This window comes from Phoca vitulina, unplaced genomic scaffold, assembly GCF_004348235.1.
Source record: "Phoca vitulina isolate PV1807 unplaced genomic scaffold, GSC_HSeal_1.0 scaffold2, whole genome shotgun sequence".
NCBI classification, from domain to species: Eukaryota; Metazoa; Chordata; class Mammalia; order Carnivora; family Phocidae; genus Phoca; species Phoca vitulina.
In genome coordinates this window covers 62,457,949-62,471,807 of record NW_022589705.1, presented here as the reverse complement: position 1 = coordinate 62,471,807, position 13,859 = coordinate 62,457,949, and the positions used below count along the sequence as shown (strand labels likewise).

At 36.3% G+C, this 13,859-nt stretch overlaps 1 protein-coding gene across 4 annotated transcripts in view; it reads right to left on the bottom strand.

Moving 5' to 3' along the window:
- LOC116647850 (BEN domain-containing protein 5) overlaps positions 1-13,859 on the bottom strand; it is a 1,423,949-nt gene that overhangs the window by 1,117,041 nt on the left and 293,049 nt on the right. For all 4 annotated transcript variants that reach the window (XM_032429423.1, XM_032429457.1, XM_032429442.1 and 1 more), the window contains exon 3: positions 7,479-7,603. In XM_032429423.1, coding sequence (XP_032285314.1) covers positions 7,479-7,603 — 125 coding nt within the window. The remainder of the gene's footprint in view (positions 1-7,478; positions 7,604-13,859) is intronic.

Here is a 13,859-nt window from a genome sequence, read left to right as displayed (position 1 = left end):
TGAAATCATATGGTACTTTTGTTCCCTTGACTGACTTATTACACTTACCATTATACCCTCTAGATCCATCCATGTTTTTGCCAATAAGATTTCGTTCTTTGTTATGGCTGAGTAATATTCCTGTGTGTGTGTGTGTGTGTGTGTGTGTGTGTGTGTGTGTGTGTATCACATCTTCTTTATCCATTCATCTGTCGATGGACAGTTGGGTTGCTTCTGTATCTTCACTATTGTAAATAATGCTGCAATAAAGGGGTGCATATAACTTTTCAAATTAGTGTTTTCATATTCTTTGGATAAATACCCAGTAGTGGAATTACTGGATCTTATGATACTTCTATTTTTAATTTTTTGAGGAAACTCCGTATTGTTTCCCACACTGTCCACACCAGTTGGCATTCCCACCAATAGTACATGAGGGTTCCTTTTTCTCCACATCCTTCCCAACATTCATAGTCTCCTGTGTTTTCTATTTTAGTCATTCTGACAGGTGTGAGATGACATCACATGGTGATTTTGACTTACACTTCCATGATGATGAATGATGTTGAGCATCTTTTCATGTGTCTGTTAGCCTTCTGTATGTCTTCTTTGGAGAAATTCTGTTCATGTCTTCTGCCCATTTTGATAGGATTATTCATTTTTTGTTGTTGAGTTGTATAAGTTCTTTATATATTTTGGATACTAACCCTTTAACAGATATATAATTTGCCAGTATCTTCTCCCACTCAGTAGGCTGTCTTTTTGTTTTAATGAGGGTTTCCTTTGCTGTGCAGAGTCTTTAATTTTGATGTAGTTACAATGTTTACTTTTGCTTTTGTTTCCCTTGCCTCAAGGAGACATGTCTAGAAAAATGTTGCTTTGACTGATGTCAAAGAAATTACTGCTTGTGTGCCCTCTTCTAGGATTTTTATGGTTTAAAGTCTCACATTTAGGTCTTTAATCAATTTTGAGTTTATTTTTGTGTATGGTGTAAGAAAGCGGTCCAGTTTCATTCTTCTGTATTATAGCTGTCGAGTTTTCCCAACACCATTTGTTGAACAGATTATCTTTTTCCCATTGCATATTCTTGCCTCTTTTGTCATAAATTAACTGACCATATAATCATGGGTTTCTTTCTGGATTTTCTATTCTGTTCCCTTGCTCTATCTGTCTATTTTTGTGCCAGTGCCATATTGTTTTGATTATTGCAATTTTGTAGTATATCTTAAAATCTGGAGTTGTGATACCTCCAGTTTCATTCTCTTCCTTTTCAAGATTGCTTTGGCTATCTGAGGTCTCTTATGATTCCATACACATTTTAGTACCATTTGTTCTAGTTTTGTGAAAAATGCTGTTGGTATATTCATAGGGATTGAATTAAATCTATAGATTGCTTTGGACAATATGGACATTTTAACAATATTAACTCTTCTAATCCATGAGCATGGAATACCTTTCCATGTGTTTGTGTCACCTTCAATTTTCAATGGATGCTTTTAAAGTTTCACCATTATGTATGATTCTTGATCTTGATTCTTTGAAGAGATCCTCTATCAAATAAAAAAGTTCCTTTCTCATCCTAGTTTGCTCAAGTGTTAGCTCAAATGGGTTTTACATTTTAGCTATTGGTTTCTATGCATCTACTGAGATGATTTTTTGAAAGGCAGCATAAGACAGAAGAGAAAAAGCTCTAGAACCAGTAAATAATATACTCCAAAATATAAATAGAACACAAGCAAGCCTAAAAATAAATATGCCAAAAGTTCACAGTAATGCCTTCTAGTTAGTAGGATTATGGGCTTGTATTTTGTTTTGTTTTCTTTGCTCCCATTACTAACTTATATTTTCCGAATTTTCTACAGTGACTAGTTAGGTACAAATCCTGACTCTACTACCTACTAATTGCATTATCTTCAACAAGTTATTTATCCTTTCTTTCAGTTTCTTCACCTATAAAATGAGGAGGTATAATAGTACTTAAGACAAATGACTATTTTGAAGATTAAACAAACTACTATAAAGGATTTAGCATAGTACCTATAATATAAAAGTGTTCAATAAATGTTAGCTATTTTTATAACAAATTGAATGACAGGGAAAATGAGAACCTGTGTTATACTTTGTAGAAGGAGTATTAGAAGTATAGTAATACTAATAGCTAACATTTTTTGTTCACTTCTTATGTGCCACGCATTGGGTTAAGTGTTTTACATGCATTATCACATATAATTCTTAGAGCAACTCTACTAGATACTATTAAAACATTAAACAGATGTAAAAATTGATGATTTAAATTGATCAGTAACTTTCCCATGGTCACAGAGCTAGAAAATAAGTGGCAAAGCTAGGCTTACAATTCAGCCTAGGTGATGATCAATAATATATTTATAAGAAGGAGGAGGAGGAATAAGAAGAGAATAAGCAGAATAAAAAGGAAGAGAAAAAAAACTAAACCCATTAACAGTAATCTAGTAATAATCTGTTACAGTGTTTTCTCTTGTTTTGTTAGTATTATTTCTAGCATTCTGGTGTTTTAATACAAACAATAGCCAAAAGGTATTGAGCTCCTATTAGCTATCTACCAAACACCATGGTAGGCTCTTTGCATACATTGTCCACATAATTTTCACAACACTCACATGAAGTTATAGTATTATATTTACAGAAAACTGAGTCACCAAGAGATTAATTTAACTGATCAAGGGTAAAAGAACTCACAAGTATCAGAGTCAGGATTTAAACCCAAATGTGGGGGCGCCTGGGTGGCTCAGTCGTTAAGCGTCTGCCTTTGGCTCAGGTCATAATCCCAGGGTCCTGGGACCGAGCCCCGCATCAGGCTCCCTGCTCAGGGGGGAGCCTGCTTCTCCCTCTCCCACTCCCCCTACTTGTGTTCCCTCTCTCACTGTCTCTCTCTGTCAAATAAATAAAATCTTTAAAATAAAATTTAAAGAAAATAAATAAATAAATAAACCCAAATGTGTTTGAATCCACTGTCTGTGCTCTTTCTACTGTGATATGCTGCCTCTGTGCACTGTTGATTTTGGCCAGGATGAAGTTTCACTGAACCTAAAATCTCCAGGATGGAGACTAAAGAAGAGCAAACTGTTGGAATTTTGAAGTCCAATTCAGACATGTCATATATAAAGTGTGTGTGTGTGTTTAAGCTACATTACTGCATACAGTAATGTAAGAAATACTTCATCGTGTAAAAAAACACTTCTTTTTTTAAATTTTCCATTACATACCTAAGAGGACAGTCAGTTGGCACACTTAAACTAAAGAGGACTGCTGAATTGAGAAAAAGAGCCAAAATAATAAATGGATCTGTTTTGTTGTCTCACGTTGTTGCTGGAATGCAATTCATTCCTTTATGACTAGAGTCCTGAAACACTGAAGTATATCCGATTTATTTGTGTAAAATTTCAAAGTAAGTGATGAAAAAAAATTTATTCTAAATATATGAAATACTGAACTCATGAAACAAGTCAAAACACGAAATTCAAGGAAAAGCATCTCACTGCTGATACAACAGTAAAATAGTATCATTTTTTTGGTACATATTAATATAGAATATGTATGAAGAGTACAAAAATATTCATATCATTTATCTCTCAATTCCCCTCCTAGGAATTTATCCTAAGTAAGGAAAATGAAATATGGGTAACATTTCATACATGAAGATATTCATTACAGTGTTATTTATAACAACAGATAATGGAAAATAATCTTTATGCCCAAGAGAAAGGAAATGGTCCAATAGTATAAATATACAGTCATGTTTATGAAGTTTTTATTGATAGAAAATTGCTTGTGATACTATTTATTTTATTTAAAAGCAAAACATAAAAATTTGTATATGGTAAAAAATTTAATTATGCTCCAAAAAATAAAGTAGGAAATAAAAAGCCTAGAAGTAAATATGCCAAAAAGTTAATTTTCATTTCTAGACAGTATGATTTTGTGTGTGCTTTTTCTCTCTTATTATAATTGTCTATATTTTCAAAATTTACTACATTGAGCATCAGCGAATCAAAAAAAGGAAAAATTAATTCAAAGAGATAAAAAACAATATAAAGGAAAGAAAACAGAGTTTAAAAGTCAAGACATATCATTTTCCCACTCTTATTAGCTGAAGTTTTGTCATGAGTATTTAAACAGAAAGATTTGTTTTCACATCACACAAGTATTTTGCTGTATCAATAATAAATTTCCACATAAGAATATTTATTACAAGTTTTTCAGAGAGAAACTTACTTTCTAATAAAAATATCTTGATGTTAGTTTACATAGACTCCTGCAAACACACTATTTGGCAACCACTTTTGGGGGTTTATATATCAGTCCTACAATACAGCACCATATATTCCAAGTTTCATCACTTCTTACAAATGTCAAGGGAAATAACCAAAGAGCTAGACCTGTTTATATGGTATATTTGATGCTGTAATTTTTAACATTCATTTAATGGACTCAGACTTTGATGACTAATATTTCTTTTGCTTCCTAGCACTAAACCCTAAGTAAGGTTCCTGACTAGATTACATTCATGAAGGTCTCATTTTAACGGAAATTAGAGAGATGGAAAAGATGATAGGAAGAGACATTATAAAAACAGACCTTACAAGTCAAACTTAATAGTAAAACCATTCTCTTTCATGTAGACAACCATGAAAACAAATATCCTGTGGGTGAGAGATACATATTGTATCTTTCTAGCAGATCTTTATGCCATCTTGAGACAGATTTCCATAACTATATTATGTGATTACAGTTGATGAAGCAATGGCCCAAAGAAAGAGGCTGATAAAGCATCACACTCCAGGAAACCAGATAAACATGTTCATGATTTCTAATTGTAACAACAGTAGAATAGCACTGGATATGAAGAGAGAAACCCAGAGAGTCAGAGTAAATATTGGTTCCTCCAACTTTAAAAATAAGCATTCATAGAAACAACACCAACTCTCTTATTAGAATAACCCCTTGGAACACATTCATGTTACTTCCTTAACTGATAGGCAAGACTGCAAAAGAGGCTGTATGACTTTAGAATATAGTATAAAAATTGTAACACTCTGGAAGAGACATTTTAAACAACAAAAAGAACATACCTGTCATCAACTAGAAGAGCAAAGAACAAGAAACTGAAATTTATGAGTAACCTGTCCAAAAAACTATCTCACATAGTATAACTTAAGAAATACATTTTCCTAGGTACCTGGGTGACTCAGTGGGTTAAGCAATGGGCTCTTGATTTCAGCTCAGGTCAGGATCTCAGGGTTGTGAGATCGAGCCCTGTGTTGGGCTTCATTCTGGGCGTGGAGCATGCTTAAGATTCTTTCTCTCCCTCTATCTCTGTCCCTGCCCCCCCCCCAAAAAAGAAACACATTTTCCCTGTCTAGTCAAACCACTCCTCACTGTTCCTCCTAACCAGAGTAGCTATGTAAGAATATTATTTGTACAGAGACTAAAGTGCAAGAAAAACTGGGCTAAGAATTTAATGTGGCCCAAAGTTAAAGAACCATAATAATTTTAGAGCTTTAACTAAGTCTCTATTTAGCAAAGATATGATTAGGATAGAGGATTCTATTGTTTGAAAAGTAATAGGTCTCATTTCTTAGGATTTAGTCTATTTCTGGATGCAATATGCAAGCTGAAGGACGTGCATGTGCTGTGCATAAAGAGGAAAACAGTAAACCCCTTTGGGAAATTAGAAATCCCGGCAGATTATACTGCTTTTAAGAAAATGTTTCCCTTCCTTCATATGCATGGACTATATTGCTTCAGAATTATCATTTGTTTTTCAGTGGTGTATGTTACAACCATAAGTTACTGACAGGAGACACCAATAGAAGAATAAGCAGTTGTATGTCTATCTCATGGTAGCAGAGAGAGCTTGATAGGGGATCCAAAGTTGGAGTGCCAAGACTCAGTTTTGTAGATGTGGCTAAAGTCTCCTGCTGTGAGTTATACTCTTAAGACTCGGTAACATAGACTTGGAAAATGCATTTTGATAATTACTAACTGTCTTATTGGAACAAGAGGATACTCCTATTGTCAGGTGAACCCCTGGTTAGGGAAAGTGCAGGTTTTCCTAAGGTGGGTAAAGGAGAGAATATTGTTACTCCTACTGGGAAAAGCTGAAAAAGGAATTCTCTCATGGGAGTGTAAGTAAAACTAAGAAGCAAAGCTAAGAACTAAAGTTATGTCCTTAAGCAGCTTTCTGTGATGGATTTAACATTTTTTCCCACTTATCCCAAATCATGTTTAGCCAACAATATAGAGTTCTCCCATCTATTTAATTCATTCCAGTTAACCCTTAAACTTCATTAAACATTACATACACCTGTGTCATTACAAACAGTCATGTGCCAGTGGTGGTGTAGAGAATTAAGAGAATAGACAGTAAATTGGAGTGACTCTTCCTTGCACCCCTCTCCTGCTGAAGGTAGCATGCCAGTAACAGGAGTTAATCTAATCCCTAAATTCCAGACACTGACCACTGCCAGAAAAATGAATCTAATTGAAGTTGAGAAAAATGGCGAGAAGTAAGCAACCAATTGAACGAGGAAACAGAATGGACTGACTTGGGAGGGAAAAATTAAACCAACCCTCCCTTTCTCCCAAGTATACTAGAAAAAGATGACCTGTTGGAAGAAGGCAGATAAATATTCGGTTATAAGCCTACGCTTTCATCTGCTTAAAAAAGTCATATCACTATATGTACAAAGTTTGTGCAGTTTTCCATGACTAGCTGTCTTAATAAAACAGAATGATAAGTGATTTCTTAGGATTAGATGTTTATTAAGGCATATACATTTAGTTCTATTTTCATCAATACTCTCTCACTCAAAATATTTGAACAGGATTATAAAAAAACATACGTTGTTTGAAAATATAGATGAAGAAATTGTGGTTACAGACAGCTTAATATGATCAGAATGAAAGAAAAATTAGTACACAGAAATATAAGCCAAAAAGTTTAGCGAGTGCTGTAAAACTGGATCTGAGTTTCCCAACAGATTAAAAAAAAAAAGGGAAAACAGGATGAGTTACAAGAATCATTATTTTTAAGATATAAACACCTTCTTGTACAAAATAAGAAAAGCTTTTTCTGAAACTGAGGCCTGTGAGAAATGTCCCTCACAGATCTTTATAAAGAAAAGTAATATAGAGAACACACTCTATAATAAAAATAGTAAGTCACTTTCAATGGTTCCTCAAGGAAACCCAGCACATTATACTAATTCTTCAATCAGTAAAGAACACTTTCTGTTCTCAGATAATCTATTTGTATTATTTAATGACCACCAGATAACAAAAGCCAGCATATTATACATATTTCTGTATATCTCTTAGAACTATATCATTGCTAGAGATATACCAGAATATATTCCTAATCTGGTCGTTATACTGAGATTTCTAAAGTAAAACAAAAGCATAATATTCTTACCAAACCACACTGAAGATATCCAATATTTCCCTCAATATTTCCTCACCTGTGATTCTTTCACGTTTTCAACAGTAAAGTTGAACCAGACTCGGAAGCGTGGATTACAGGTATCCGGCCTAATGAATAAGTCATACTCAAATTCAGAGACCTGGTCTACCCGTCCAAGGTTACCTGGTGATAGAAATTAAAAGAACTGTGTTTTAATAGAAATTCAGGCAGCTCAATAGCACATACATTTAAATATTGTGAACTCTGAAAGCAACATTTGTCATTATTCAGTATTTCTAGGTTCAGCATTCACAATCTATAAGGCTGCCAACTCTGAATACAGCCCAGGATAAGAGAAGCCTTCCAGCTAGTCCGTGCTGGGGTACAAACAACTCTTCTAGTACTTATCATTCAGATCTGTTTGTGCTACGAGTGACAGTTATTAGACGGGGATGTTCCATGGAGCATGTGGCAAGCCCCAATAAACAAAGGAAGAATTACAACCAAACTTCAGTTTCCTAGTAAGAAAAAAGGACAATAATACTTTATGTATTTTGTATTAAACTTTATACAAACTATGTCTACCTCTAATTTAATTTATTTCTCACAACAATGCTAAGCAATTTGTATTATTTTTGGTAATTTCCGAACTTCTATCAGAACATGTTAAAGGATATGTAGAATAAGGTTTAAAACAAAAATTAGAAGTAGTTGCTCCATAAGAATAATGACAAATTCACAACGGCCATGAAATAAATTTCCATTTTCTCCACCAACAGAACAGTTATATCAAAAATGTAGGTTTCAGGAGGAGCAAGATGGCAGAGGAGTAGGAGACCTAAATTTCGTCTAGTCCCAGGAATTCAGCTAGATAGGAATCAAACCATTCTAAACACCTACAAACTCAACAGGAAATCGAAAAAAAGAATAGCAGGAACTCTGAACAGAAAAGCGACCACTTTCTGGAAGGCAGGACGTTCAGAGAAGTGAATCCAAGGCGATATCTGGTATATGTGCTGCGGAGGCGATATTTGGGAAGACAGACGGTGGGGGAGGGGGGCTCCATAAGCCGCTACTGTCAAGTGATAGAGCAGCCGAGCACAAAATCAGAAATTTTAGAAGTTGGCTCTGGGGTGAGGGACGTCACTCCAGTGGCTAATCAGGGGTGGAACACTCGCTGGGGCACTGTGGTCTCAGGACCCACTGCGTCACAGAAAGACGGGGGTACCTGAGTGCAGAACTCCCGGGTATCAGAGCATGGAACTGGCTGCAGAGACGGAGCTGAGGAGTGGGCTTTCAGCTTGGGGTTGCCATAAACCGAAATCCGTGGCACAGTCGGGCCACTGCTCCTCCAGCAGGGACCCAAAAAGCAGCAGATCCAGGGAGACGGCCCTTCCTCCCCCTGGGAGGAGCGGCGCAGGAGCACACCGCAGGAATTTGCTAGGTTTGGAGACGCCACACGAGGTCGTGTGCCAGAGATAGAAATGCTCGGTCACAGGCCGGGTGAGCACGGAGTGCGGCCGGAGACTGGGGAGCCAGGAGTGATGACGGCTTTCCTCTGGGGTTCACTGAGTGGGGACCGAGCTCTCGGCTCCTCCGGGGCACAGACTGGGAGGCCGCCATTTTCAATCTCATCCTCCAAAGCTGTACGGAAACCTTGCAGGGAACAAAAGCTCCCCAGAGCAAACTCCAGCAGATTACTTAGCCGGGAGCCCAGCAAGGGCGGGGCAATTCCGCCTCCCACAAAGACATTTGAGAACCACTGCAACAGGCCCCTCCCCCAGAAGATAAGCAAGAACAGCCAGCCAAGACCAAGTTTACCCATCAATAAGAACAGCAGAACTCCAGCACTAGGGGAATACTGCACATAGAATTCATGGCTTTTCTGCCATGATTCTTTAGTCTTTCAAAGTTAATTTTTTTAATTTTCTTTATTTTTTCTTTTTCTTTTTCCCTTTTTCAAGCAATATCTTATCAATCGCTTTTTTTTAAAATCTTTTTTATTTTTCATTTTTAGAGTCATATTGTATCCCTTCATAGTAGTTAACCTTATTTTTGGTATAAATATATAAGTTGTTCTCTCTTTAAAATTTTGGGATACAGTTTCTTCCAAAAGACCAAAATATAACCTAAATCTCTAGTGTATGGCTTTGTTCGAGTCTCCTGCCTAATCACATTCTCTCTCTTTTTTTCTTTTTTTAAATCCTCTTCCTTCTTTTTTCAACCACCTTCTCATCTTATCAATTCCTATATAAAATCTTCTATAATTTTCATCTTTACAATCATATTGCATCCCTCCATCGTATTTACCCTTACTTTTGTACATATATAAGTTTTCCATTCTTTAAAATTTTGGGAGTCACTTTCTCCTAACAGACCAAAATACGCCCAAAATATACTGTATGGCACTGATCTATGCACCAGCTTCATCATATTTGATCATATTCTGTTATATTTGTTTGTTTGTTTGCTTGTTTCCTATTTTTTCTTTTTCTTTTCTTTTTTCTTTATTTCCCTTTCTTTTCCCACGGTTTCAGGTCTCTTCTGATTTGTTTAGTGTATATTTTATTGGCGTCACTGTTACCCGGTTAGCATTTTGTTCTCTCATTCATCTATTGTCCTCTGGACAAAATGAGAAGACTGAAAAAATCGCCTCAAAAAAAAGAACAGGAGGCAGTACTGACGGCCAGGGACCTAATCAATATGGACATTAGTAAGATGTCAAAACTAGAGATCAGAATGCCGATTTTAAAGATACTGGCTGGGCTTGAAAAGAGCATGGAAGATATTAGAGAAATGCTTTCTGGAGAAATAAAAGAACTAAAATCTAATCAAGTTGAAATTAAAAAGGCTATTAATGAGGAGCAAATAAAAATGGAGGCTCTAACTGCTAGGATAAATGAGGCAGATGGGAGAATTAGTAATATACAAGACCAAATGATGGAAAATAAAGAACCTGAGAAAAAGAGAGATAAACAACTACTGGATCACGAGGGCAGAATTCGAGAGATAAGTGATACCATAAGACAAAACAATATTAGAATAATTGGCATCCCAGAAGAAGAAGAAAGACAGAGAGGAGCAGAAGGTATACTGGAGCAAATTATACCAGAGAACTTGCCTAATTTGGGAAAGGAAACAGGTATCAAAATCCAAGAGGCACAGAGAACCTCCTCAAAATCAATAGAAATAGGTCAACACCCCAACATCTAATAGCAAAACTTACTGGTCTCAGACACAAAGAGAAAATCCTGAAAGCAGCTGGGGAGAAGAGATCTGTAACCTACAATGATAGAAACATTAGACTGGCAACAGACTTATCCACAAAAACCTGGCAGGCCCGAAAGGACTGGCATGGTATATTCAGAGCACTAAATGAGAAAAATATGCAGCCAAGAATACTATGTCCAGCTAGGCTGTCATTGAAAATTGAAGGAGAGATAAAAAGCTTCCAGGACAAACAAAAACTAAAGGAATTTGAAAACATGAAACCAGCCGTACAAGAAATATTAAAAGGGGTCCTCTAAGCAAAGAGAGAGCCTAAAAGTAACATAGACCAGAAAGGAATACAGACAATACACAGTAACAGTCACCTTACAGGCAATACAATGGCAATAAATTCGTATCTTTCAAGTTACCCTGAATGTAAATGGGCTAAATGCCCCAATCAAAAGACACAGGCTATCAGATTGGATAAAAAAACAAGACCCATCGATATGCTGTCTGCAAGAGACTCATTTTAGACCCAAAGACACCCCCAGATTGAAAGTGAGGGGGTGGAAAACCATTTACCATGGTATTGGACACCAAAAGAAAGCTGGGGTGGCAATCCTTATATCAGACAAATTAGGTTTTAAAACAAAGACTATAATAACAGATGAGGAATGATACTATATCATACTTGAAGGGTCTATCCAACAAAAAGATGTAACAATTGTAAATATCTATGCCCCTAACATGGGAGCACCAAATTATGTAAGCCAATTAATAACAAAAGCAAAGAAACATATCGACAATAACATAATAATAGTGGGGGACTTTAACACCCCCTCACTGAAATGGACAGATCATCTAAGCAAAAGATCAACAAGAAAATAAAGACTTTAAATGACACAATGGAACAAATGGAGTTCACAGATATATTCAAACCATTCCATCCCAAAGCAACAGAATACACATTCTTCTCTAGTGCCCATGGAACATTCTCCAGAATAGATCACATCCTGGGTCACAAATCAGATCCCAAAAGACTGGGATCATTCCCTGCATATTTTCAAACCACAGTGCTTTGAACCTAGAACTCAATCAGAAGAGGAAAGTCGGAAAGAACTCAAATACGTGGAGGCTAAAGAGCATCCTACTAAAGAATGAATGGGTCAACCAGGAAATTAAAGAAGAGTTAAAAAAACATCATGGAAACAAATGAAAATGAAAACACAACTGTTCAAAACCTTTGGGATGCAGCAAAGGCAGTCCTAAGAGGAAAGTATATAGCAATACAAGCCTTTCTCAAGAAACAAGAAAAGTCTCAAATGCACAACCTAACCCTACACCTAAAGGAGCTGGAGAAAGAACAGCCAATAAAGCCTAAACCCAGCAGGAGAAGAGAAATAATAAAGATCAGAGCAGAAATCAATGAAATAGAAACCAAAAGAACAGTAGAACAGATCAACGAAACTAGGAGCTGGTTCTTTGAAAGAAATAACAAGATTGATAAACCCCTGGCCAGACTTATCAAAAAGAAAAGAGAAATGACCCAAATAAATAAAAGCATGAATGAAAGAGGAGAGATCACAACCAACACCAAAGAAATACAAACAATTATAAGAACATATTATGAGCAACTATATGCCAGCACATTAGATAACCTGGAAGAAATGGATGCATTCCTAGAGATGTATCAACTACCAAAACTGAACCAGGAAGAAATAGAAAACCTGAACAGACCTATAACCACTAAGGAAATTGAAGCAGTCATCAAAAATCTCCCAAGAAACAGAAGCCCAGGGCCAGATGGCTTCCCAGGGGAATTGTACCAAACATTTAAAGAAGAATTAATACCTACTCTTCTGAAACTGTTCCAAAAAATAGAAATGGAAGGAAAACTTCCAAACTCATTTTATGAGAGCACGATTACCTTGATCCCCAAACCAGACAAAGACCCCATCAAAAAGGAGAATTACAGACCAATATCCTTGATGAACATGGATGCAAAAATTCTCACCAAAATACTACCCAATAGGAACCAACAGTATATTAAAAGGATTATTCAACACGACCAAGTGGGATATAACCCTAGGCTGCAAGATTAGTTCAACATCCACAAATCAATCAATGTGATACAATACATTAATAAAAGAAGGAACAAGAACCATATGATCCTCTCAATAGTTGCAGAAAAAGCATTTGACAAAGTACAGCATCCTTTCTTCATCAAAACTCTTCAGAGCATAGGGATAGAGAGTACATACCTCAATATCATAAAAGCAATCTAGGAAAAACCCACAGCAAATATCATTCACAATGGGGAAAAAATGAGAGCTTTCCCCCTAAGGTCAGGAACATGGCAAGGATGACCACTACAACCACTGCTATTCAACATAGTATTTGAAGCCCTAGCCATAGCAATCATACAACAAAAAGAAAGAAAAGGCATCCAAATCAGCAAAGAAGAAGTGAAACTCTCACTCTTTACATATGATATGATATTTTATGTGGAAAACCCAAAAGACTCCACCCCAAAACTGCTAAAACTCATACAGGAATTCAGTAAAGTGGCAGGATATAAAATCAATGCACAGAATTCAGTGACATTCCTATACACCAACAACAAGACAGAAGAAAGAAATTAAGGAGTCGATCCCATTTACAAATGCACCCAAAACCATAAGATACCTAGGAATAAATCTAACCAAAGAGGCAAAGGATCTGTACTCAGAAAACTATAAAATACTCATGAAAGAAATTGAGGAAGACACAAAGAAATGGAAAAACGTTCCATGCTCATGGATTGGAAGAACAAATATTGTGAAGATGTCAATGCCACCTAGAGCAATCTACACATTTAATGCAATCCCTATTGAAATACCATCAACTTTTTTCAAAGAAATGGAATAAATAATCCTAAAATTTGTATGGAACCAGAAAAGACCCCGAATAGCCCAAGGAATGTTGAAAAAGAAAAGCAAAGCTGGCGGCATCACATTTCCGAACTTCAAGCTCTATTACTAAGCTGTCATCATCAAGACAGTACGGTACTGGCACAAAAACAGACACGTAGATCAATGAAACAGAATAGAGAGCCCAGAAATGGACCCTCAACTCTATGGTCAACTAATCTTTGACAACGCAGGAAAGAATGTCCAATGGAAAAAAGACAGTCTCTTCAACAAATAGTGTTGGGAAAATTGGACAGCCACATGCAGAAGAATGAAACTGG